Source organism: Vipera ursinii (assembly GCF_947247035.1).
Source record: "Vipera ursinii genome assembly, chromosome: 1".
In the NCBI taxonomy this organism is placed as follows: Eukaryota; Metazoa; Chordata; class Lepidosauria; order Squamata; family Viperidae; genus Vipera; species Vipera ursinii.
In genome coordinates, this window is record NC_139512.1 from 357,238,654 (window position 1) to 357,261,798 (window position 23,145).

Sequence of the window (23,145 nt, forward strand, 5' to 3'; positions counted from 1 at the left end):
AGGAGAAACTTCTTTAACAGTGAGAACAGTTAACCAGGGGAACGGCTTGACGCCAGAAGTTGTATGTGGCCAAACGCTTGAAGGCTTTTAAGAAGAGACTGGACAGTCCCTTGTCTGGAATGGTCTAGTGGGTCTCCTGCTTGAGCAGGGGGTTGGACTAGATGACCTCCAAGGTCCCTTCCAGCATTTTTTGTTCTGTTATTCTATGGGAGGGAGGGAGGGAGGGAGGGAGGGAGGGAGGAAGAAGGAAGGAAGGAAGGAAGGAAGGAAGGAAGGAAGGAAGGAAGGAAGGAAGGAAGGAAGGAGGATGGGGAGGGAGATGGGAAGGAGGGAGGGAGGGAGGGAGGGAGGGAGGGAGGAAGAAAGGAAGGAAGGAAGGAAGGAAGGAAGGAAGGAAGGATGGGAATGAGAGAAGGATGGGGAGGGAGATGGGAATGAAGGAGGGAGGGAGGAAGGGAGGGAAGGAGGGAGGAAGGAAGGAAGGAAGGAAATGAGAGGAGGATGGGGGAGGGATATGGGAATGAAGGAGGGAGGGAGGGAGGGAGGAAGGAAGGAAGGAAGGAAGGAAGGAAGGAAGGAAGGAAGGAAGGATGGGAATGAGAGGAGGATGGGGAGGGAGATGGGAATGAAGGAGGGAGGGAGGGAGGGAAAGAGGAAGGAAGGAAGGAAGGAAGGAAGGAAGGAAGGAAGGAAGGAGGATGGGGAGGGAGATGGGAATGAAGAAAGGAGGGAGGGAGGGAGGGAGGAAGGAAATGGGAATGAGAGGAAGGAAGGAAGGAAGGAAGGAAGGAAGGAAGGAAGGAAGGAAGGAAGGAAGGAAGGAAGGGCAATGGATGGAAATTAATCCAGGAGAGAAGCAACCTGGAATTAAGGAGAAACTTCCTAACAGTGAGAATAATTAACCAGTGGAACAGTTTGCCACTAGAAGTTGTGGGTGCTCCATTGCTGGAGGCTTTCAAGAAAAGACTGGACAGCCACCTCTCTGGAATGGCATAGGAGGGTGGACTAGAAGACCTCCAAGGTCCCTTCCAGCTTTATTCTGATCGACTGATCGAACCCGACTTTCACCCTGGATCACAAGGTCCAAGGCTGGCTGCAATCCCTACTACTTGGAAGCGTCCGCAGGGCCACCCTTGCCAGACGTCTTGGCTAGCAGCATGTGTGCGTTGGCAACCCCTGACCAGGCTGGACACCATCCCTGGCCATAGTTGCTGGACCAGAGCGACACGATCTCGAAAAGGGGTGGGCATTTGGAAGCCAAACTGTGTCAGCTGGTCTTTCAAGCCCAGCCAGTTTAGATTTTATTGTGTTTAATTGTTTATCGTAGCTTGGTGATGTCACCCGTCCGGGGAATTTGGTCAAGGGTGAGGCGTCGATGCCTAAAACAAACTAAAGTAGCATTAATAAAAATGGAGGAATATGCCGTTGCACTGTGGGGGCTGCTGTACTGGAGCCTGCTTAGCACCGAGGACAATAAAAATGCTGCTTTTTATTTTTAAAGGGTGAAACAAACGGAAGTCAGGTTATTTGAACAACAGCTTATTACAAAACTTTTCCTGGCCAGGATGAAGGTCACCAATCCTAAAGTGGACCATCATTTCCTTCCTTCCTTCCTTCCTTCCTCCCTCCCATCTCTTTTTCCTTCCTTTCCTTCCTTCCTCCCTCCCTCCTTTTCTTCCTTCTTGCCTTTCTTCCATCACTTTTTCCTTCCTTCCTTCCTTCCTTCCTTCCTTCCTTCCTTCTATCCATCTCTTTTTTCCTTCCTTCCTTCCTTCCATCTTTTTCCTTCCTTCCTTCCTTCTTTCCTTCCTTCCTTCTGTCCATCTCTTTTTTCCTTCCTTCCTCCCTTTCTTCCTGCTTGCCTTCTTGCCTTTCTTCCATCTTCCATCACTTTTTCCTTCCTTCCTTCTATCCTTCCATCTTTCTCCTTCCTTCCTTCTGTCCATCTCTTTTCCTTCCTTCCTTCCATCTTTTTCCTTCCTTCCTTCCTTCCTTCCTTCCTTCCTTCCTTCCTTTCCTTCCTTCCTTCCTTCCTTCCTTCTTTCCTTCCTTCCTTCCATCTTTCTCCTTCCTTCCCTCTGTCCATCTCTTTTTTCCTTCCTTCCTTCCTTCCTTCCTTCCTTCCTTCCTTCCTTCCTTCCTTCCTTCCATCTTTCTCCTTCCTTCCTTCTGTCCATCTCTTTTTTTACTTACTTCCTTCCTTCCTTCCTTCCTTCCTTCCTTCCTTCCTTCCTTCCATCTTTCTCCTTCCTTCCTTCTGTCCATCTCTTTTTTCCTTCCTTCCTTCCTTCCTTCCTTCCTTCCATCTTTCTCCTTCCTTCCTTCTGTCCATTTCTTTTTTTACTTCCTTCCTTCCTTCCTTCCTTCCTTCCTTCCTTCCTTCCTTCCTTCCTTCCTTCCATCTTTCTCCTTCCTTCTGTCCATCTCTTTTCCTTCCTTCCTTCCATCATTTCCTTCTTCCTTCCTTGCATCTGTTTCTGCACTGGAAGAACAAGACAGAAGGAAGACAGAAGGAAGAGGAGGAAGAGGAGGAGGAGGAGGGGAGGGAGGAAGAGGAGGAGGAGGGGAGGGAGGAAGAGGAGGAGGAGGAAGAGGAGGGAGGAAGAGGAGGAGGAGGAGGAAGAGGAGGAGGGGGCTTCTCAAAGGCAAGCGAGAGCAAGAGTGACTCCTTCCTTTCTCCGCTTACCGAAACAGGACCCAGCCTGCTCTTCATCACCTACGCCGAGGCCATCGCCAACATGCCGGCCTCCACCTTCTTTGCCATCATCTTCTTCCTGATGCTGATCACCCTCGGACTGGACAGCACGGTGAGCAGGGCAGGCGCCCTTGACCAAGAGAGAATCCTAGGCGCCGGCGGGATCCCGTGACTCCCCTGCGCCATGAACGGCGATGCAAGTAGTCCAGCCTTTTTGCAAAGTGGCTGGCTTTGGTCCGGCGGCCACAAACAAATCGGGTGGGGTGGGGTGGGCTGTCAAAGCGGGCGAGGGTCTCGATGCCCTGGGCCCTCTTTTCTGCCAAAGCTGCTCTTCAAGAGGCTGCAAACTCGCTTTGCAAACTCTGATCGCAACCTGGAAGGATGAGATGGGGGTATCTGAAGAGCGGTCGCAGAAGGAGGGGTGGGGGATACCCAGGCGGTGGGGGAGGGGGTTTAAGGCTTCCACTCAGGTGGGTCGGGGGTCCACGTCTTTGTTCCGGTCGAGGGCACTCATTTTTTAAGAAGGATTCTGTCAGACCCTGGTTGTTTCTCACTCCGGAGACGTGGGATAACATGCTGTTTCTCAATGTTGGCGACGTTAAGCCGGGTGGACTTCAATTCCCAGAATCCCCCAGCCAGCAGGGCTGGCTGGGGGATTCTGGGGAATTGAAGCCCACCCGGCTTAACGTTGCTGATGTTGAGAAACGCACAGATAAATGGATGCCAGGAGAGAAGATTTTTGCACTCAATCTCGGCAACGTCGACATTTCCACTTCCCCACTGAGGAGCGGGTGGGATTAGATGACCTCAAAGGACCCCCCGCCCTTTCCCACCTTCGCAATTTGAATGCCAGGAGCCGCACGGCCAGGGCGTCCCCCTGAGAGTTTGCAGGCCTTCTGAGCAGAGAAGAACCGGGTTGGAAGAGACCTCCAAAGTCATCTAGTCCACCCCCACCCCCTCACCCCACTCAAGTAGGAGTCCCCCATACCATCCCAGGCCCACGGCTGTCTGGTTTCTTCTTGATGGAAGAAGCCCCCACGTCAGGAGCGAACCCTCCCATTATGTCTCCTTATTATTTCTTTTCTTGACCCCTCCCTGTGTTTTTTCCCTCCCCCTCCCCAGTTTGCAGGCTTGGAGGGGGTGATCAACCGCCGTGCTGGATGAATTCCCCCACATCTGGGGCAAACGGAGGGAGATGTTTGTGTTGATCTTCGTTGTGACGTGTTTCATGGGCTCTCTGTCCACGTTGACTTTCGTAAGTAGCTGATCCGGCCACCGGAGGGGACGGAGGGGAGGGGAGGAGTGGGTCTGCAGCCCCTTGTGAAAGTGGTGTGCGTGTGCGTGTGCGTGTGTGTGTGTGTGTGTGTTTGTGTGTGTGTGTCTGCTGCAGGCCAACCTTTGCAATACACTGCAAGCCGGAATTGAATGGGGTCCCACATCGCTCTGAATCACAGACCACGGTTGATAGACCACGGTTGAGCCAGGATGGAACACAGTCAGGGAAAGAGGGGCCTGAATTGCTTGGAAGATGGGTAGCAATATAAATAATAATAACAGCAATAATAACAACAATGACAACAGTGAAAACAAGAACGACAACGAATGATAATGAGAATAGAGTTGGAAGGGACCTTGGAGGTCTTCTAGTCCAACCCCTTGCTGAGGCAGGAGACTCCCCTATGCCATTTCAGAATAACAGAGTAATAAGAGTTGGAAGGGACCTTGGAGGTCATCTAGTCCAACCCCTTGCTGAGGCAGGAGACCCCCCCTATGCCATTTCAGAATAACAGAGTAATAAGAGTTGGAAGGGACCTTGGAGGTCATCTAGTCCAACCCCCGCTCAGGCAGGAGATCCCCCCCATGCCATTTCAGAATAACAGAGTAATAAGAGTTGAAGGGACCTTGGAGGTCATCTAGTCCAACCCCCCGCTCAGGCAGTAGAACCCCCCCCCATGCCATTTCAGAATAACAGAGTAATAGAGTTGGAAGGGACCTTGGGCGGTCATCTAGTCCAACCCCCCTCTCTGGCGGGAAACTGTACACCATTTCAGAGAAATGGCTGTCCATTCTCTTCATTAAAAACTTCCAGGGTTGGAGCATTCACAGCTTCTGGTGGCAAGCTGTTCCACTGGGTGATTGTATCTAAATGGTTTTTTTTAAAAAAAACTAAATAAAAGGAAATAAAATATCAGTTGCAAAAGGCAGCTTTACTCAGAACAGTGGGACACCCTGCAACGATACCTCTAATTACCATGAACATCTGCATCTGCCTCTCCCGGGTCTTTGGGAAGGACTCAATAAGTGGGCAAAAACGCCAGATCCGGTCTGACTATCTAGCTGTGTGACAAACCAAAGCTAAACAAAATAATAATAATAATAAATAATAATAATAATAATAATAATAATAATAATAATAAATGAAATAAATAAAATAATAAATGAAACAAATATATAAAATATAAAATGAAATAAATACATAAAATATAAAATGAAATAAATATATAAAATATAAAATAAAATGAATATATAATATAAAATGAATAATAAAATAAAAAGGTCTATGACCATACTAACCTGAACAGGCCCGATTTGTCTGATCTTGGAAGCTAAGCAGGGTCAGGTCTGGTTAGTACTTGGATGGGAGGACTGCCTGGGAATACCAGGTGCTGTAGGCTAAATAAAATAAAATAAAAATAAAATAAAATAAAATAAAATAAAATAAAATAAAATAATAAAATAAAATAAAATAATAAAATAAAATAAAATAAAATAATAAAATAAAATAAAATAAAATAAAATAAAATAAAATAAAATAAAATAAAATAAAATAAATAAAATAAAATAAAATAATAAAATAAAATAAAAAATAAAATAAAATAAAATAAAATAAAATAAAATAAATAAATAAAATAAAATAAATATATCATATAAAATGAATAATAAAATAAAAAGGTCTATGGCCATAGAACCCTGAACATGCCCGATCTCGGAAGCTAAGCAGGGTCAGGTCTGGTTAGTACTTGGATGGGAGACCACCTGGGAATACCGGGTGCTGTAAGCAATAATAATAATAATAATAATAAAACAAATTAAAATAAAATAAAATCAGGAGCTGGATCCCCAGGTGTGAGGAGGTGTGAGGGAGGGAGGAATGCATCCCAGAGGAACAAGGGGGAACTCAGCCCGGTTATCATGGGTGAGAGAAAGAGAGCGAAGACGGCGTCTCCTTAATAGTTCCCAGAGTGTATCAAAGAGACAGATAATACAGTCCGGCTAGAGTCTGTCTAGACTCCAATAAAGCACGCAGATAGGAAGGATCTGACACCCAGGAGCAAGAAATTCTGGGAGCTGAAGTCCACACAGGGTGGCTGAGGGACTCTGGGGGACTCTGGGAGTTGAAGTCCACACTTGATGCGATGGAATGTAGCCCTTGGATTCCCTGCTTAATCACCAAGGCAGAGACAAGAATTGGAAATGGTGGCGTAGAAACCATGGGCTAAATAAATAATGTTTACTATTTATTGTTATTTGCTGTGACACTGATGGTGTTGCCTAGCTGGGTCATGAAACGTCTGTAAGAAGAAGAAGAAGAAAAACAAGCTCAGAGAACTCCGGGGACCCCACGGTCCTTTTCTTCTTCTTCCCCCCCTCCTCCTTCTAGCACCCAAGACTTTACCTAGTTGGGTGATGAAATGTCTGCAAGAAAGCCACCCAGCTCAGAGAGCACCAAGGAACCTACAGTCTTCCTCCTCCTCCTCCTCCTCCTCCTCCTCCTCCTCCTCCTCCTCCTCCTCCTCCTCCCACTCCCTTCTAGCACTGATATTGTTTCCTAGTTGAATCATGAAATGCCTGCAAGAAACCCACCCAGCTGAGAGAGTAGCAAGGACCCCACAGCTGTCCTCCACCGCTTCTCTTCTCTTTTCTCCTTCCCTCCCTCCCTTTTACTATTCTTCCTCCTCTTCCTCCTCCTCCTCCTCCTCCTCCTCCCTTCTAGCACTGATGAAGTTACCAAGTTGGGTCCTGAAACGCCTGCAAGAAACCACCCAGCTCAGTGGGGGCACCAGGGACCCCACCCGCCCAAAAGAAATGCTGCCTTCACCAAGCACCCCACAGTACACTTCCTCCTCCTCCTCCTCTTCCTCTCCTCTCCTCCTCCTCCTCCTCCTCCCACTCTCTTCTAGCACTGATGATGTTACCTAGTTTGGGTCATGAAATGCCTTCAAGGAAACCACCCAGCTCAGAGAGCACCAAGGACCCTGCAGTCATTGTCCTCCTCCTCCACCACCACCTCCTCCTCCTCCTCCTCCTCCTCCTCCTCCACCTCCACCACCTCCTCCTCCTCCTCCTCCTCCACAATCCCCCCTCCCTTCTAGCACTGATTTTGTCCCCTAGTTGGCTGATGAAACGTCCGCAACAAAAAAAAACCCAGCTCAGAGAGCACCAAGGCCCCCCCCCCCCGCAATAAATAATAATAAATATTAAAGCGCTCAGGGTAGCCTCAGCTGCGGGATGGAAGGGGGGGGCAAATAAATTTGCTAGATAGATAAATCAATCGAAGGTGCGTTATTTGTCTTCACGCCCGTGGGGCGTTTCTCTTTGAAGTTTGAAGGAGCTGCACGGCCAGTCTGGGTTTTTTTTTGGGGGGGGGGGGCTTTCCTTCTCTCAATGCTTCTTCTTCTTTCCTTTCTCCCAGGGAGGGGCCTACGTGGTGAAACTCTTTGAAGAATACGCCACGGGGCCGGCCGTGATAGCCGTGGTGTTTCTGGAATCCATCGCCGTGGCTTGGTTCTATGGTGAGTTCCCACATGCCCGTCGTTGTGTGTGTGTGTGGGGGGGGGGGGAAGATGGTTTAGAAAGGATGACGTCTTCTTCCTTGGGTGGCAAGGCTCTGGCGCCCCCCCCCATCTCTCCCCACCCGGAAGAAGAAGGCGCCAAGGCAGTCCCAAGGGTGCTTTTTTTTTCAAGAGGAAGCTCAACTTCGTCGTTTTCCTTTGAAGACGTTTCGCTTCTCGGCGGCAGCAGCGGCCAAAAAAGCGAATACAATCCTGGGTTGTTGCATAAACAGCGGGGAAGAATCAAGATCACGGAAAGTATTAGTCCCGCTTTATAAAAACCCATCGGGAATACTGCAGCCAGTTTTGGTCACCATGGCACTAAAAAGATGTTGAGAGTTTGGAAAAAGTTCAGAGAAGAGCAACGAAGATGATCAGAAGCCAGGAGACCAAAACATACGAAGAACGGCTGCGGGACTTGGGTTTGGCTAGTAGTCTAAAGAAAAGAAGAAATAGGGAGACAGGATAGCAGTCTTCCAGTCTCTCAGGGGCTGCCCCAAAGAAGAGGGAGTCAAGCTATTCTCCAAAGCGCCCGAAGGCAGGAGAAGAAGCAACGGATGGAAACTAACCAAGGAGAGAAGCAACCTGGAACTAAGGAGAAACTTCCTAACAGGGAGGACAATTAACCAGTGGAACAGCCGGCCTTCAGATGTTGTGGGTGCTTCCATCCTTGGAGATTTTTAAGAAGAGGATAGACAGTAACTTGTCTGAGATGATATAGGTTCTCCTGCTTAAGTGGGGGGGCTGGACTAGAAGACCTTCAAGTCCCTTCCAGCTCTTCTATTCTATTCTATTCATCCAAAAAGCTTCTTCAGCTCTGACTGGATGGTGGGGAATGGAAAGATATGTACTCCTTGCAGAAAGCTGGTCATTTGCATCTTTTTTTTAAAATCCCATTTATATCCCGCCCTTCTCCGAAGACTCAGGGCGGCTTACAAGCTTAGCAGTAGCCTTCATTCTATGTATATGCCTGTTTATTAGGGCTTTCACACACACACCCAAGCGGCATTATTACAAAGTCAGCTTATTGCCCCCAACAATCTGGGTCCTCGTTAGACCTACCTGGGAAGGATGGAAGGCTGAGTCAACCTTGAGCCTGGTGGGACTCGAACCTCCACTCATTGCAGGCAGCTGGTGTTACTTAGGGAGGCATTAGCCCACCGCTCCACCAAGGCTCTTTTAGAGTCGTTGAGGCCACTTGGAGGTTTTACCTGTGTCCTCAGGGTCACCTGAGTGGTGCATATGGGTGTGGAAGTTTCAGAGTTCCAAGAAGGCTCCATTTCCACCACTCAGGTGACTCCGAGGATACAGGTCAACCTCCAAGTGGCCTCAACAACTCTCTAAAAGGATGCAAATGACCAGCTCTCTGCAAGGAGTATAAATCCTTCCATTCCCCACCATCCAGTCAGAACTGAAGAAGCTTCTTGGAGGAGAAGCAAAACGTCTTCAAAGGAAAAAAAACAACACCAGACAGTCCAGTTGCCTCCTGAAAAAGCATCTTTGGGATAACCGTGACCTGGAGGACGGAGCATCCGCAAAGACGTTGAGCCAAGGCAGTCTAGATGTGGTGGGCTTCCATAAGGACAAGGAATTCACGAGGCCCCTATGTTTGGAAGCCCGCTTCTTCTCATCCCTGAGGACTTTATCGCAGGCATCCCGGTTGAGTTTTACCTCCCCCCCCCTCTTCATTGCAACTCCCCCCTCCCTCCCCCAGATTTCAAGTTGCAGGACACAGGAGCTGTGACGTTCCTTTGCTCCTCATGGGTAATAATAATAATAATAATAATAATAATAATAATAATAATAATAATAATAATAATAATAATAATAATAATAATAATAATAATAATAATAAAGAAGAAGAAGAAGAAGAAGAAGAAGAAGAAGGAGAAGGAGAAGGAGAAGGAGAAGGAGAAGATTAAGGAGAAGAAGAAGAAGAAGAAGAAGAAGAAGAAGAAGAAGAAGAAGAAGAAGAAGAAGAAGAAGAAGAAGAAGAAGAAGAAGAAGAAGAAGAAGAAGTAGTATTAGTTGGAAGGGACCTTGGAGGTCAACCCCCTACTAAGGCAGGAAACTGGCCTGACCCATCTTTTGCCTGCTTTTCCGCCACGGGGCCTCATTCCTGCTTTGTGTCCCTCCACAGGGGTCACCCAATTTTGCGGCGACGTGAAGGAGATGCTTGGCTTCTTCCCAGGCTGGTTCTGGAGGATCTGCTGGGTGATCATCAGCCCTGCTTTCATCCTGGTGAGTAGGACCACCAAGCTCAGAGAGCAACAAGGATCCCACCGTCCTCCCCCTCCCCCTCCTCCTGCTGCTCCACAAACCCACACCCGTCTTGCATTAATGTTGCCTAGTTGGGTCATGAAATGTCTGCAAGAAAACCATCCAGATCAGAGAGCACCATGGACCCCACAGTCCTCCCCCTCCTCCTCCTCCTCCTCCTCCTCCTCCCCACACATACACACATTCTTCTAGCACTGATGATGTTCCCTAGTTGGGTCATGAAACATCTGAAAGAAAACCCCCCAGCTCAGAGAGCATCAAGGACCCCACAGTCCTCCTCCTCCTCCCTGCAAACCCCACTCCCTTCTTGCACTGATGATGTTCCCTAGTTGGGTCAAGAAACGTCTGCAAGAAAATCAATTCAGCTCAGAAAGCATCAAGGACCCCACAATCGTTGTCGTCGTCGTCGTCGTCCTCCTCCTCCTCCTCCTCCTCCTCCTCCTCCTCCTCCTCCTCCTCCTCCTCCTTTTCTTCCTCCTCTCCACACATACACACATCCTTCTAGCACTGATGTTGTTACCCACATGGAACGTCTCCCAGAAAACAACCCAGCTCATGGAGGGCCCAGGACCCCACAATGTCAACTCTGCAAATAGATCCTGTCCTGTAAATCAAGACGGTCTCCATCAAGGTGTGCTGGAAGCTTTACCTGTTTTTGTCTGAAATGCCCCTCACCAGTTGGAGCACACCGTCCCGTTTTGGCCCTATCCTGCAGACACGCAGACACCCCTCCCAACACGTCTGCGCTCTCTCTCTCTCTCTCTCTCTCTCTCTCTCTCTCTCTCTCTCTCTCTCTCTCCCTCTCTCTCTCTCTCTCTCCCTCTCTCTCTCTCTCTCCCTCTCTCTCTCTCTCTCCCTCTCTCTCTCTCTCTCTCCCTCCCTCCCTCCCTCTCTCCCTCTCTCCCTCTCTCTCTCCCTCTCTCTCTCCCTCTCTCTCTCTCTCTCTCTCTCTCTCTCTCTTCCCAGCCCAATATTATCCTTCAATTTTACATCCTGGTTTGACAGAGCTGTTTCTAGCCTTGCTCCGCAAAGCCAGAACCCCTTGTTCCAAAATTAGCTTCGTCTGCTTTTTTTAAGGGCCGTCAACACTACACAGGGGACAGCCAAGGTGTAAGCAACCTTCTCTAGGTCTCCCTGACCTGGGCAAAACACAGCCTTTGCTAGCATGATGGATGTCTGTTTATTTATTGATTGATTGATGGGATTTATATCCCGCCCTATCTCCCGGAAGGACTCAGGGCGGCTAACAACCAAACATATAACAAGTACAGAAATTAAGATAAAAATAAAATTAAAATCATCTGTGCAATATATTAAAATTAAAAACTAAAAATAAATTTAAAATTCTAAATATAATTAATTAAAACGCCTGTCAGTCCAGGTCAGTTTAGCAAAGCTTAACTTTATTGCTAAGAATAAAACGGGTAAACAATCACGTGTCATCACGTCAGCCCTTGGTCTAGTAACATGCACACACACACACACACACACACACACACACACACACACACACACCCCTTCTTGTTTATCCCTCCGCATGATTTTTATGATCCTGGAAAAAAAAAAAGAAATACAAAGCAATAATCCGGCAAACGGTGTTTGCTTGGTTGTTGAGGACAGTTCAAATAGGAACACGAGAGGGTGTGTGTGTGTGTGTTGCCATGGATGTCTCAAATAAATTTTTAATTGCTGGGGAGTTGAGGTTAGGTCAGGAGTAAGTCAGCACACACACTTACCGTCTCTCCTGCTGTTCCCCTCTTTGCTTTTCCTTTGTTTTTAACTGGCGAAGAGAGGAGCGAAATAGTAAAAGGTGAGAAGGCGGAAGATAATTACTTATCCCTCCAATTTACGAGGATACTTTCGGCAATTGTAAATACCCAACACTTTGCAAGCTGTGCTTTTTGCAGGCGGAACAGCTAGAAGGGCGAAAATCCACAGCCTTGCCAGCTGGCTAAAGAAGATTTAAAAAAGGGAGACGCTTTTTCAGAGCGAAGGGGGTGTGCAAGGAGAGGAAGGCTGTTTCTGGGGCCTTTGCACAATCTCACTCGCCGTCCATCGCTGGATGGAGTTTGGGGGGGGGGTGAGGATGGGGGAGGTTGAAGATGGACAGTTGAAGTCCTTCAGGATTCTGGGAAGGCAGCCGTGGGAATGAAAAAGCTGGGCTGGATCTACGGAAAGTGGCATCATGAAGATGGCATCAGCCAGGCCTGTCTAAACATACCAAGGTGTTGCTTGGAAAAAGTCCCTTCTCTGGTCTTCTTCTGGACCTGATGGTGCCTGGCTTGAGATCCCATCGGCCAAAAGAAGGCTGAGCTGGTACCCCACACGTGCCCCTCGGTCTCTGCCCCATTGTTTAGGTCCTGAGAAGTTCGCGAGGGATGGTGGCCCTAGAGCTCCAGTCTTTGGGTTCTGCCACCCTGACTAGGTCTGAGAGGCCAAGAATGACCACTGATGGTGGGTCTGGAGCTTTAGCCTTTGGGTTCTGCCCCACCAGCTAAGACCTTGGGGGCCTTCTCCAGTTTATCCTCTGCAGCTTCATGGCCAGCCCACCGGACCTCCGCCTTTTTGACTACAGCTACCCGTACTGGACCATGGTGCTGGGCTATTGCATTGGGACTTCCTCCTTCATCTGCATCCCGGCCTACATGGTTTATCGCTTGGCAAGGACTCCAGGGACTCTCAAAGAGGTAGGCCGGGCCTCGGCTGGAGGCGGCTGAAGGAATTGCAGGAGGAAGGCAAAGCATGGGCTTCTCCACCAACAGAGGCAGCTCCCCGGGATGGATGATTTCACAACCTTGGCAACTTGAAGATGGGTGGACTTCCACTCCCAGAATCCCCCAGCCAGCCTGCTTTAAGACGGGTGGGCTTCCACTCCCAGAATTCCCCAGCCAGCCTGCTTTAAGACGGGTGGGCCTCCACTCCCAGAATCCCCCAGCCAGCCTGCTTTAAGACGGGTGGGCTTCCACTCCCAGAATTCCCCAGCCAGCCTGCTTTAAGAGGGGTGGGCTTCCACTCCCAGAATCCCCCAGCCAGCCTGCTTGAAGAGGGGTGGGCTTCATCTCCCAGAATCCCCCAGCCAGCCTGCTTTAAGAGGGGTGGGCTTCCACTCCCAGAATCCCCCAGCAAGCCTGCTTTAAGAGGGGTGGGCTTCATCTCCCAGAATCCCCCAGCCAGCCTGCTTTAAAAGGGGTGGGCTTCCACTCCCAGAATCCCCCAGCCAGCCTGCTTTAAGAGGGGCGGACTTCAATTCCCAGAATTTCCCAGCCAGCGTGCTTTAAGAGGGATGGGCTTCCACTCCCAGAATCCCCCAGCCAGCCTGCTTTAAGAAGGGAGGACTTCCACTCCCAGAATCCCCCAGCCAGCCTGCTTTAAGAGGGGTGGGCTTCCACTCAGTATCTGAACCCAGTATCTGAATCCCCCAGTATCTGAACCCTCACCCCGTGCCCCAGTTCATTGGGGAGAAAGTTAGGGTACCTTCTCTCCACCTCTGGGGGTCCCCCTGGAGCAAGCCGTTGTGTGGGCTGCCTCTCACTGCCATTGTGTTGTCTTCTCCTCCTCTGCAGCGTTTCTTGAAGAGCATCACGCCCGAAACGTCCACGGAGATTCCCTTCGATGGGATCCACATGAACACCGCGTAGGTCACCCCCACATTTGGGGGGGGGCTGGGCAGAAAGGGAGAGGCAAGGAAAGGGGCCCGATCCTGTCTCCCGTCTGCCTTCTGCTTCTGTTCCGAAGACCTGAATGTCCACCGGGGAACGTTCTCGGCACGGAAGGCAAGGAAGATCTCGGAAGCGATCCCCTACAGACAACCGCCCGGGGAACCCCAGGATCGTCTGAATGCCCGTGACTTTCTTTTGAACACTTGAGTGCAAGTGAATGCTCACTGCCGACCCCCCACCACCCACCCCCCTTCCCTGGACCTGGAGCCGTCTGAATGGATATGCATGGTTTTCCTCAGCATTCCTTGGGCGTCTGTGCAAGTGAAGAGTGTCTTAGAGGCACCTGTGTGTGCAAACACCGTCCATTGTGACATTTCCCCCCCCCACACGCGGTACTAGATCTCTGTTGTGTCGTGGCAAAGAATCTCAGTATTTTTTTCACCAAGTTGGGGGGGGGAAACCCCGAGAACAAAAGCAGGAACGGTTCGCCCAGGTTTGTTAATCGTGATCTTAGCTTAATCCAGCTCAAACCCTGCGGGAGAGATAACGTTAGGGTTTAAAAGTGGCACGTGCCGCAAACGGCTGGAAGGTAAGAAGAAAAAAAAAAGAGTTGGGGGGAGATAAAAAAAACAACCCACCCTTACCCACAGCTGGAAAAATAGCAATGCCAGGAGCTTGAAAGAGACTAGTCCTCCTTGAGAAAAAAACAAACACAAACATCTGGGTGCGTGCATGGTTTGGGGCGGTTTTGCTTAACTGAGGCGGCGTGGATCCCAACTCCGAAACGGGTTTAGTGGGATCCTCCTTAATCTGGATTTTAGGCCGACTAGGGCTGGCTCTGAGTTGGCTGCCCGTTCACGCACATCCCACTCCACCCCCATCTGAAGACGGTGAGTCAGGAGCTGGGAAGTGGCCAAGGGACGTAGCCAGATGTCCTTTGCCCACCTGGATAGAATTCCCTCTTGTCCGCAAAATGCAGACTCCAGGCGGAGCCCCGAAATGACCCAAGACTACGTTGGGGTCCTTGGTGCTCTGGGCCCTTGGTGGGTTTTCTTGCAGACGTTTCGTTACCATGCTAGGTAACATAATCAGTGCTCTGTAAGCCCTGTAAAGAGAACGTGGGTGATGTCACCTAGTTGGGTCATGAAATGTCTGCAAGGAAACAGGCGCCGAGAGCACCAAGGAACCCACAGGTCGTCGTCTCCTCCTCCTCCTCCTCCTCCTCCTCCTCCTCCTCCTCCTCCTCCTCACAAACCCACTCCCTTCTAGCACTGACAATGTTACCCAGTTGAGTCATGAAACATTTACAAGAAAACCACCCAGCTCAGAGAACACCAAGGACCCGACAGCCCTCCTCCTCCTCCTCCTCCTCCTCCTCCTCCTCTCCAGAACTCCCCCTCCCTTTTAGCACTGATAATTGTTCCCTAGCTGGGTCATGAAACGTCTGCAAGAAAACCACCCAGCTCAGCGAGCACCCAACAGTCTAACCCTGAACTACAGTCTCTACTATTGATATACTACTTGGATGATCGTGCCCCAAGTCAAGCCTCTTCTTGCTGAAGGCCTCTTTCCCTGCGGTGAAGTTGCAGTAGAGGGAAGGGCACCCTCTACCCACCCACCCCGAGTGTGCGAGTGTGTGTGTGTGTGTGTGTGTGTTGTCCACTAGGACATTTCACAATCCCTCTAAATCCCACCGGAGGCGCCGCCAAGCACGGGATCCCCTTTGCAAGAAGCTGGCGGTAAGAGTTTCCTCTTGATCAAACAGACGAAGGTGAAAACTATAAACCAGGTGGAAACACACCTTTAGCGTGCGTATAGGGTAATTCCCCAAAACAAGGTGTAAAACTGTCCCCTCACCTGGGCTGGTCGAAAACCGTCGAACGCACACAAAAGGGGAGCCAAATTTACACGGCTGTTGCGCAGGCGCTCTTTTGAACCCTACCCACCCGTGGAATCCTCCAAGGTGTCCAAAGAAAATCATCTTAAAATCAATTGGTTGATCCAGAAGCAGAATTTGCTGCTTCTGGGTTATCTGCAGAAAAAGAGTTGGGCCAGGTTTGTCCAACCTTGGCCCGCTTTAAGACTGGGCAGACTTCAACTCCCAGAATTCACCAGCCAGGCTGGCTTGGGAATTCTGGGAGTTGAAGTCAGCCCAGTCTTAAAGCGGGGCCGAGGTTGCCCAAACCTTGTTTAAACCTTTCTCCAAGCCAAAGCAACTCATTCCGCGCAAACCGGGAACTTGCGCGTCAAATCATTTTCGTACAGAGAAATGAATAAAGACATTTTAAAAAAAACTGGAGTTTTCTTTTACAGAACTAGGCGCGCGATGGGTGCAATAGGCCACCTCTGTTATCTTTTGTTGCTGCTTTTCTGGAATGTGCCAAGTGCAGTGTACGTCTGTGTCTGTCAACAGTTCAAGGTGTTGTAATAAAGTTGGTGTGACAATAAAAATGGAAGTTGTACTCTGCCTTTCTGGTGACTAAATGACTAACATTTAAAGTCCCAGGGGAAGGACGTGTTGACTGAAACCGCATAGCTTGGTTGCTTAATACGGTTTAAAAATCGAGTTTTCGTTGACTAACTACCAACGTCGTCAGGATGAAATCATCGGAGTGGGGAGACTGCATTTATGTCATCAGCGTTTCTGCATTCCACTCATAAGAGCATCACCGCTCTTGTTTGTTTCAACCGGCCGTATTCTTTCGAGTCGCCTCGCATGCGTTCCTATGGAGTGTGATTTTCTCTGAGTGTCTGCTGTCGGAGGTACCTGCCAGTTTCCAAGTGTCTCCAGTTTGATCATGTGACCGAAGAGATGCTGGAACGGTCGTCAGGGTGACAAAGCGGTCGTCAGCCACTTTTGCAGTGCCGTTGTAGCTTTGAACGGTCGCTAAACGAATAGGCTGCCGGTACACTGGGACGGACCTCATGCTGGGGTCCTCGGCGCGAGCAACGCTGAGGTGACGTGCCCAAGTCAAAGAAGCAGCCTGCCGGATTCTCACCAGATTACTCTGGTGTGGAAACCCTGGGAGGACGCCGTTAAGCACAGCAGAGAAGATTGAATGTGTATATATATATATATCACAGAGGGTGACAAATCTTGGATTCTTCCCAATCCCAGGATTAAGTGTGTCTCTTAACGCAGGGCTCTCCAATCTTGGCAATTTTAAGACTTGTGCATTTCAACGGAGGAATTCTGGGAGTTGAAGTCCACCAGTTTTAAAGTTCCCAAGGTTGGAGACGCCAACCTTAATACTTTGGTAAGACCCATTCAAGCCCGGCATATATAAAGCAGAGGCACCCTTCCTTTTTGGCACCAGGGAATGCTGGTTCCGTGGAGGGAGGATTTTCCGCGGCCCGGAGGGTGCGCGGTTTTGTGTGCTGCCTGCATCCTGCGGATGGGGCTTTGCTTGTTTGCGCGGACCGGTTGCTGGCGTGCCGTGGCCCGGTACTGGTCCATGGACCAGGAGGGTGGTTGGGGACCCCTGATATAAAGAACGGTTGCTGGAATTGGGTATGTCTAGTTTAATGAAAATAAGGAGCACGATAGCAGTGTTCTGATATCTCAGGGGCTGCCCCAAAGAAGTGGGTGGGTTTTTTTTCCTCCACCTATTCTCCAAAAGCACCAGAAGACAAGGACAAGAAGCAACGGATGGAAACTGATCAAAGAGAGAAGCAACCTGGAACTAAGGAGAAACTTCCTGGCAGTGAGAACAATTAACCAGTGGAACCAGAAGTTGTGGGTGCTCCAACACTGGAAGGTCTTTAAGAAGAGATTGGACAGCCATTTGTCTGAAATGGTGTAGGGCTACCTGCCTGAGCAGGGGGTTGGACTAGATGACCTCCAACCTCCAAGGTCCCTTCCAACTCTGATTCTATTCTATTCTATTCTATTCTATTCTATTCTATTCTATTCTATTCTATTCTATTCTATTCTATTCTATTCTATTCCATTCCATTCCATTCCATTTTTTATATTCCATTCCATATATTCCATTCTATTCTATTCCATTCCATTCCATTCCATTCCATATTTTCTATTCTATTCTATTCTATTCTATTCTATTCTATTCTATTCTATTCTATTCTATTCTATTCTATTCTATTCTATTCTATTCTATTCTATTCATTTCTAATTCTATTCTATCCTATTCTGTAATTCTATTCTATTCTATTCTATTCTATTCTATTCTATTCTATTCTATTCCTAATTCTAATTCTATACTCTATATTCTATTCTATTATTCTATTCTATTCTATTCTATTCTATTCTATTCTATTCTATTCTATTCTATTCTATTCTATTCTATTCTATTCTATTCTATTCTATTTTATACTCTATTCTATTCTATATTCTATTCTATATTCTATTCCATTCCTTTGGGACACTCCCTAGTTCCTGGGCTGTGAAGGAGATTGGAGAGGAGGGGGTAGGAAATGTGTACTTGCATTTGCTAATCAATAGAAGAGGGTATTTGTAACTCAGGGGTCAGCTGATCACTTCTAGCACTGATGAGGTTCCCCAGTTGGGTCATGAAACGTCTGCAAGAAAAGCACCCAGCTCAGAGAGCACCAGGGACCCCACAATCCTCCTCCTCCTCCTCTCCGCAAACTCCCCTCTCTTCCAGCATTTATGATGTTACCTAGTTGGGTCATGAAACGTCTGCAAGAAAAGCACCCAGCTCAGGGAGCACCAAGGAGCCCACAGTCCTCCTTCATTTTTGAAACGACCATTGCGCCATCCTTATCATCACCGGATCAAAATTCAGACATTTGGCAACCGACTCACAGTTATGACGGTTGCAGTATCTGTGTGTGGGGGGGTGGGGGGGGTGATCCCCTTTTGCGGCTTTCTGCCAAGCAAAGTCAATGGGGGAAGCCAGAGTCACCTCACCACTGTGTCACAACTGCAGTGATTCATTTAACAACCGTGGCAAGGAAGGTCGTAAAGCAGGGCCACGCTCACTTAAAACCACTGTCCCACTCAGCGGCAGAAATTTTGGACTCAGTCGTGGTCGTAAGTTGAGGACCGCCTTCCGTTTCTGCTGAAATTTAATCTGATTTTTTTTGTTTAAACATGGAATTGTTATTATTATTAATAATAATGATGATGATGATGATGTTGGAACGGACCCTGGAGGTCATCTAGTCCACCACCACCCTGCTCAGGAAGCAAACCCTATCCCATTTCGGACAAATTAAAGCTTTTATAGGAAAAGTTTCCCAAATCCTCTCCCATTTCAGCAGCCCCTTCGGCTGTAGGACAGCCGTCCTTTCCCGCTTTGTAAAGGAACAAGTAGAACTTTCCGGAAGAACCCTCGTGGGGTCCAAGACTTTAGAAATTCCGTGAGGGGAACTTTCCGCCAGACTCAACTCCCTGGAAAGAAATCCCCTAAAAAAAAAACACCTTAAGATCGCCCACCCCACGTGCAAAAGGAAGAGGAAAGTGTCTATTTTGGGATACTTTGCAAAAAAAAAAAAAGGTCCCTGCTGTCTCCGTGGCAACCATAAAATACAAGGGCCCCTCCGAATAGCTTTCCAGGAGACGGGATGTAAACATCAGCTACTTCGCACCGAGAAAAAAAAAATCTTTTAAGAAATTAAACTTCGTTCGGGAAGATAAATGCGAGTCTACGCCGAGGAGCTTTTCCGACGTCGGATCCAGGCTTTAACGCCAGGTTTTCCATTAATGCACTTCCAACGCGGGGACTTCAACTCCCAGAATTCCCCAGCCAGCCACGCTGGCTGAGGAATTCTGGGAATCGAAGTCCAAAGCGTCTTAAAAGAATCCGAGGACACGGATTCCTGGTCTAGAGGAACAGACCAGTCTTGAACAAACCACAATTTGGAATTTATTTTTTTGGGGGGGGGGGAGAAATGCGGTATTTTGGAAAAGGAGCGGTGTTTGATGCGGCCCTTTTAGAAAAGGTCACGGGAAGTTGACCGGGGAAAGGACGGAGTTTGGCTGGGTTATAAAAACATGGACCCTCCCGGGTTCCTCTTGATAAGGCAGAGATAGGAGGATCATGGGCAGACTCGTAAAGTCTTGGCGCTGGGTCTGGCCCAGAGAGCTGATACACAGCAGGAAATTCCCTTATTTTACGGCCCGCGTTTTTGATTTGGCTGGGAGTTTATGCTGACTATTCATCCTAATTAACAGACGGGAGTATCTGGAGTTCAGGGTTCAACTGGGTGCTGAGTTAGGTGGTTTTCTTATGGATGTCTCATTACCCAACTAGGGAACATCATCAGTCCTAGGAGGGAATGAGGTTTGGAGGAGGAGGAGGAGGAGGAGGAGGAGGAGGAGGAGGAGGAGGAGGAAGACCTGTGGGGTCCTTGATGCTCTCTGAGCCTGGTGGTTTTCTTGCAGAGATTTCATGACCCAACTAGGGAACATCATCAGGGTTAGAAGGGATGAAGAGGAGGAGGAGGAGGAGGAGGAGGGAGGAGGAGGAGGAAGACTGTGGGGTCCTTGGTGCTCTCTGAGTCTGGGTTGTTTTCTTGCAGACATTTCATGACCCAACTAGGTAACATCATCAGGGTTAGAAGGGATGAAGAGGAGGAGGAGGAGGAGGAGGAGGGAGGAGGAGGAGGAAGACTGTGGGGTCCTTGGTGCTCTCTGAGTCTGGGTTGTTTTCTTGCAGACATTTCATGACCCAACTAGGTAACATCATCAGGGTTAGAAGGGATGAAGAGGAGGAGGAGGAGGAGGGAGGAGGAGGAGGAGGAGGAAGACCTGTGGGGTCCTTGATGCTCTCTGAGCCTGGTGGTTTTCTTGCAGAGATTTCATGACCCAACTAGGGAACATCATCAGGGTTAGAAGGGATGAAGAGGAGGAGGAGGAGGAGGAAGACCTGTGGGGTCCTTGATGCTCTCTGAGCTTGGTTGTTTTCTTGCAGAGATTTCGTGACCCAACTAGGGAACATCATCAGGGCTAGAAGGGAGGAGGAGGAGGAGGACTGTGGGGACCTTGGTGCTCTCTGAACTTGTCTTCCTTGCAGACATTTCATGACCCAACTAGGGAACATCATCAATGTTAGAAGGGAGGAGGAGGAGGAGGAGGACTGTGGGGTGCTTGGTGTCCTCTGAGCTTGGTTGTTTTCATGCAGACATTTCATGACCCAACTAGCGAACATCATCAGTGCTAGGAGGAGGAGGAGGGGGGAGGAGGAGGAATAATCTTTGGTGCTCTCTGAGCTGGGTTCTTCTCTTGCAGGTATTCCATTACCAAACGAGGTAGCATCACCAGCGCTGAAGATTCAGCGTGTATAAAAAAGACAACAGAGCCTAAAGCAGTTCTCCTTTACACTTTATTTGGCTGGCTCTGGAAGGCAGAAGTAAGAAAACGCCAAACAGCAACTCCTAATCTTTACATCTGCGCTTAAAACGAAACAAAACAAACGTTAGATTGTCCCTTATCTTGTATAATCTGCACGCTTTTTCTTCCTCAAATTTTTGAATCTTGAGGAAATGTCTCTGAAGGGTTTTTTTTTTTTTTTTGGCCAGGCTAAGCCTCAAAACTGGCCCAGCAGACTCCCGGCCTCAAAACAGGCAGGCTAAAAGGAGTCTCGGCTCCCTCCGAGGTCCGTATCTTGGCTTCTCGCATCCAGAATCCTTGAAATAAATAGCCCCCAATCTTACCTCAGCTCAAAGAGCCCCTGAGATTCCCAGCGAATTTTCCTCCTCAGATCCCACCAGTCTAGCCACCCCTAATCTTCCTCTTTTTCCACATAGGTTTTGCTGCCCATGCGGGCCATTTGCCGGGCGAGGTAGCGGTCCCGGGCGGACGAGACGGACTCCTGGTCGCTGCGCTTAGCAAATTTGTTGACTTTCTCGGCCGACTTCACTGGGGCCTCTCCGCTGTCAGCCGAAGCCTCGTGCGTCAACTGAGGTGATTTCTCTGGGCTTGGAAGGTTTCCCCCTTGAGTTTGGGGGTCTTCTTGGGCACCGGACCCCGAGTTGCGTTTCCACCCGTGTTTCGGCTTCTCGTCTCTGTCTTCCCTGCTGGCTGCATCCTTTCCCCGTCCTTTTTCCTTGTCTCCATCTTGGTCGTTCTCTCTGGACCGACGTTCCTTCTTTTCTCTTCCTCGCCTCTGCTCTCGCTTCTCCTCTTCCTCCTCCTCTTCCTCCCGATCCTTCTTCCTGTGCCGGTCCTCTCGGTCGTCTCGCCTCCGATGATGCCCTTCGGCCCTGCTTCGCTCGTCCTTTCCGTGTCTTCTCGGGTTATTCTTTCCATCATGGTGGCGAGGCTCGTCTCTTCTGCGGTCTGGCTTCTCTGCCTGAGGGGAGTGCGGGCGTCTTTCCTCACTGGGTGACCTCGAATCCCTCTGGCTTTGCCGAGGCTTCGAATGGCGACCACGATGGTACCCATCACCTGGCCCAGCAGCCTTCCGCTCGCTACGTCTCTCCGGGACTCCCTCACTGTCGCTGCTGTCGGTTCGCAAGTCACTGTCCGCATCCAGGTTCTCCTCTCCCTTCCCGGGAACGCGAGTTCTCGTTTTGTTTTCCAGACCTTGATGGGAGCCTGCCGGTTTCTCAGTGAGGTCTTCTCCTTTGAACCTAAACGTCGTTGGGAGACAAAATAATTTGTATGCGTTAATTCTCTACAAATACAGAGTGTCCATGAAAGCACAGGTATCCGTTTGTGGGCCTCACATTTTTTGAACCATAGCTGGGATACAGATGGTCCTCAGCTTACGGCCACAACTGAGCCCGAAATTTCTGTTGCTAAGCGAGACAGCTGTTAAGTGAGTTTTGCCCTGTATTATGACCTTTCTTGCCACAGCTGTGAAATAAACAGTTGTTAGACCCAACTAGGTAACATCATCAGATGCTAGATGGGAGTGTGGGTTTTGTTCTCATTATGTATCAGCTGCTTGCCCTAACACGGTTGGGGGGAGTGTTGTTTCCTGCTTGGTGATTCCTTCATTAGGCTGTTGTTTACTGTAGTTCCTGTACATAAACAGAAGGCAAACTCCATTCCCTTCCAGCACTGATGGAAGTAACTTTTCTCTCCTTAGTTTCCATCTGTTGCTTCTTGTCCTGCTTTCAGGTGCCTTGGAAAATACGTTGACCCCCCCCCCCCCTTCTTTATGGCCACTGTGAGAGGGACCTTGAAGTCCTGGTGGATGATCACTTGCCTATGAGCCAACCGTGTGCGGCAGCAGCCAAAAAAGCTAATACAATCCTGGGTTGTTTAAACAGAGGCATAGAATCAAGATCACGCGAAGTAATATTACCACTTTATAAAGCCCTAGTAACACCATACCTGGAATAAGGTAAAGGTAAAGAAGACCACTCGGAGGCTCCAACTGGTACAGAATGCGGCCGCGAGAGTTGTCTTGGGAGTTTCCCGGTACTCCCATGTTACACCTTTGCTCCGTGAGCTGCATTGGTTACCAGTTGTCTTCCGGGTGAGGTTCAAGGTCTTAGTGATGGTTTTTAAGTCCTTACATGGCATGGGTCCGGAATACCTCGGGGACCACCTGCTGCCGGCGTCAACTCCCCTCCGCCCCGTGCGTTCCCACAGAGAGGGCCTCCTCAGGGTGCCTCCAGTCAGAGAATGTCGGCTGATGGCCCCCAGGGGGAGGGCCTTCTCTGTGGGCGCTCCGGCTTTGTGGAACCAGCTGCCGGTTGAGCTCCGGATGGCACCGGATCTCCGCTCCTTCCGTCGCGGGTTAAA

At 49.2% G+C, this 23,145-nt stretch overlaps 3 protein-coding genes across 4 annotated transcripts in view; 2 read left to right on the forward strand and 1 right to left on the reverse strand.

The window, feature by feature from the left end:
* SLC6A4 (solute carrier family 6 member 4) overlaps positions 1 to 14,660 on the forward strand; it is a gene marked incomplete at its 5' end in the record, with an annotated part of 18,837 nt that extends 4,177 nt beyond the window's left edge. The window contains 7 exon segments of the mRNA XM_083379674.1: positions 2,695 to 2,807; positions 3,818 to 3,841; positions 3,843 to 3,950; positions 7,389 to 7,488; positions 9,668 to 9,768; positions 12,327 to 12,494; positions 13,371 to 14,660. Of these exon segments, the coding sequence (XP_083235800.1) occupies positions 2,695 to 2,807; positions 3,818 to 3,841; positions 3,843 to 3,950; positions 7,389 to 7,488; positions 9,668 to 9,768; positions 12,327 to 12,494; positions 13,371 to 13,445 (689 nt within the window). The 3' untranslated portion in view covers positions 13,446 to 14,660.
* SSH2 (slingshot protein phosphatase 2) overlaps positions 1 to 23,145 on the forward strand; it is a 471,054-nt gene that overhangs the window by 188,839 nt on the left and 259,070 nt on the right. The window lies entirely within an intron of this gene.
* The window catches only part of NSRP1 (nuclear speckle splicing regulatory protein 1), a 31,294-nt gene continuing 28,921 nt past the window's right edge, over positions 20,773 to 23,145 (reverse strand). For both annotated transcript variants that reach the window (XM_083379781.1, XM_083379782.1), the window contains exon 7: positions 20,773 to 22,022. In XM_083379781.1, coding sequence (XP_083235907.1) covers positions 21,173 to 22,022 — 850 coding nt within the window. In that variant the 3' untranslated portion in view covers positions 20,773 to 21,172. The remainder of the gene's footprint in view (positions 22,023 to 23,145) is intronic.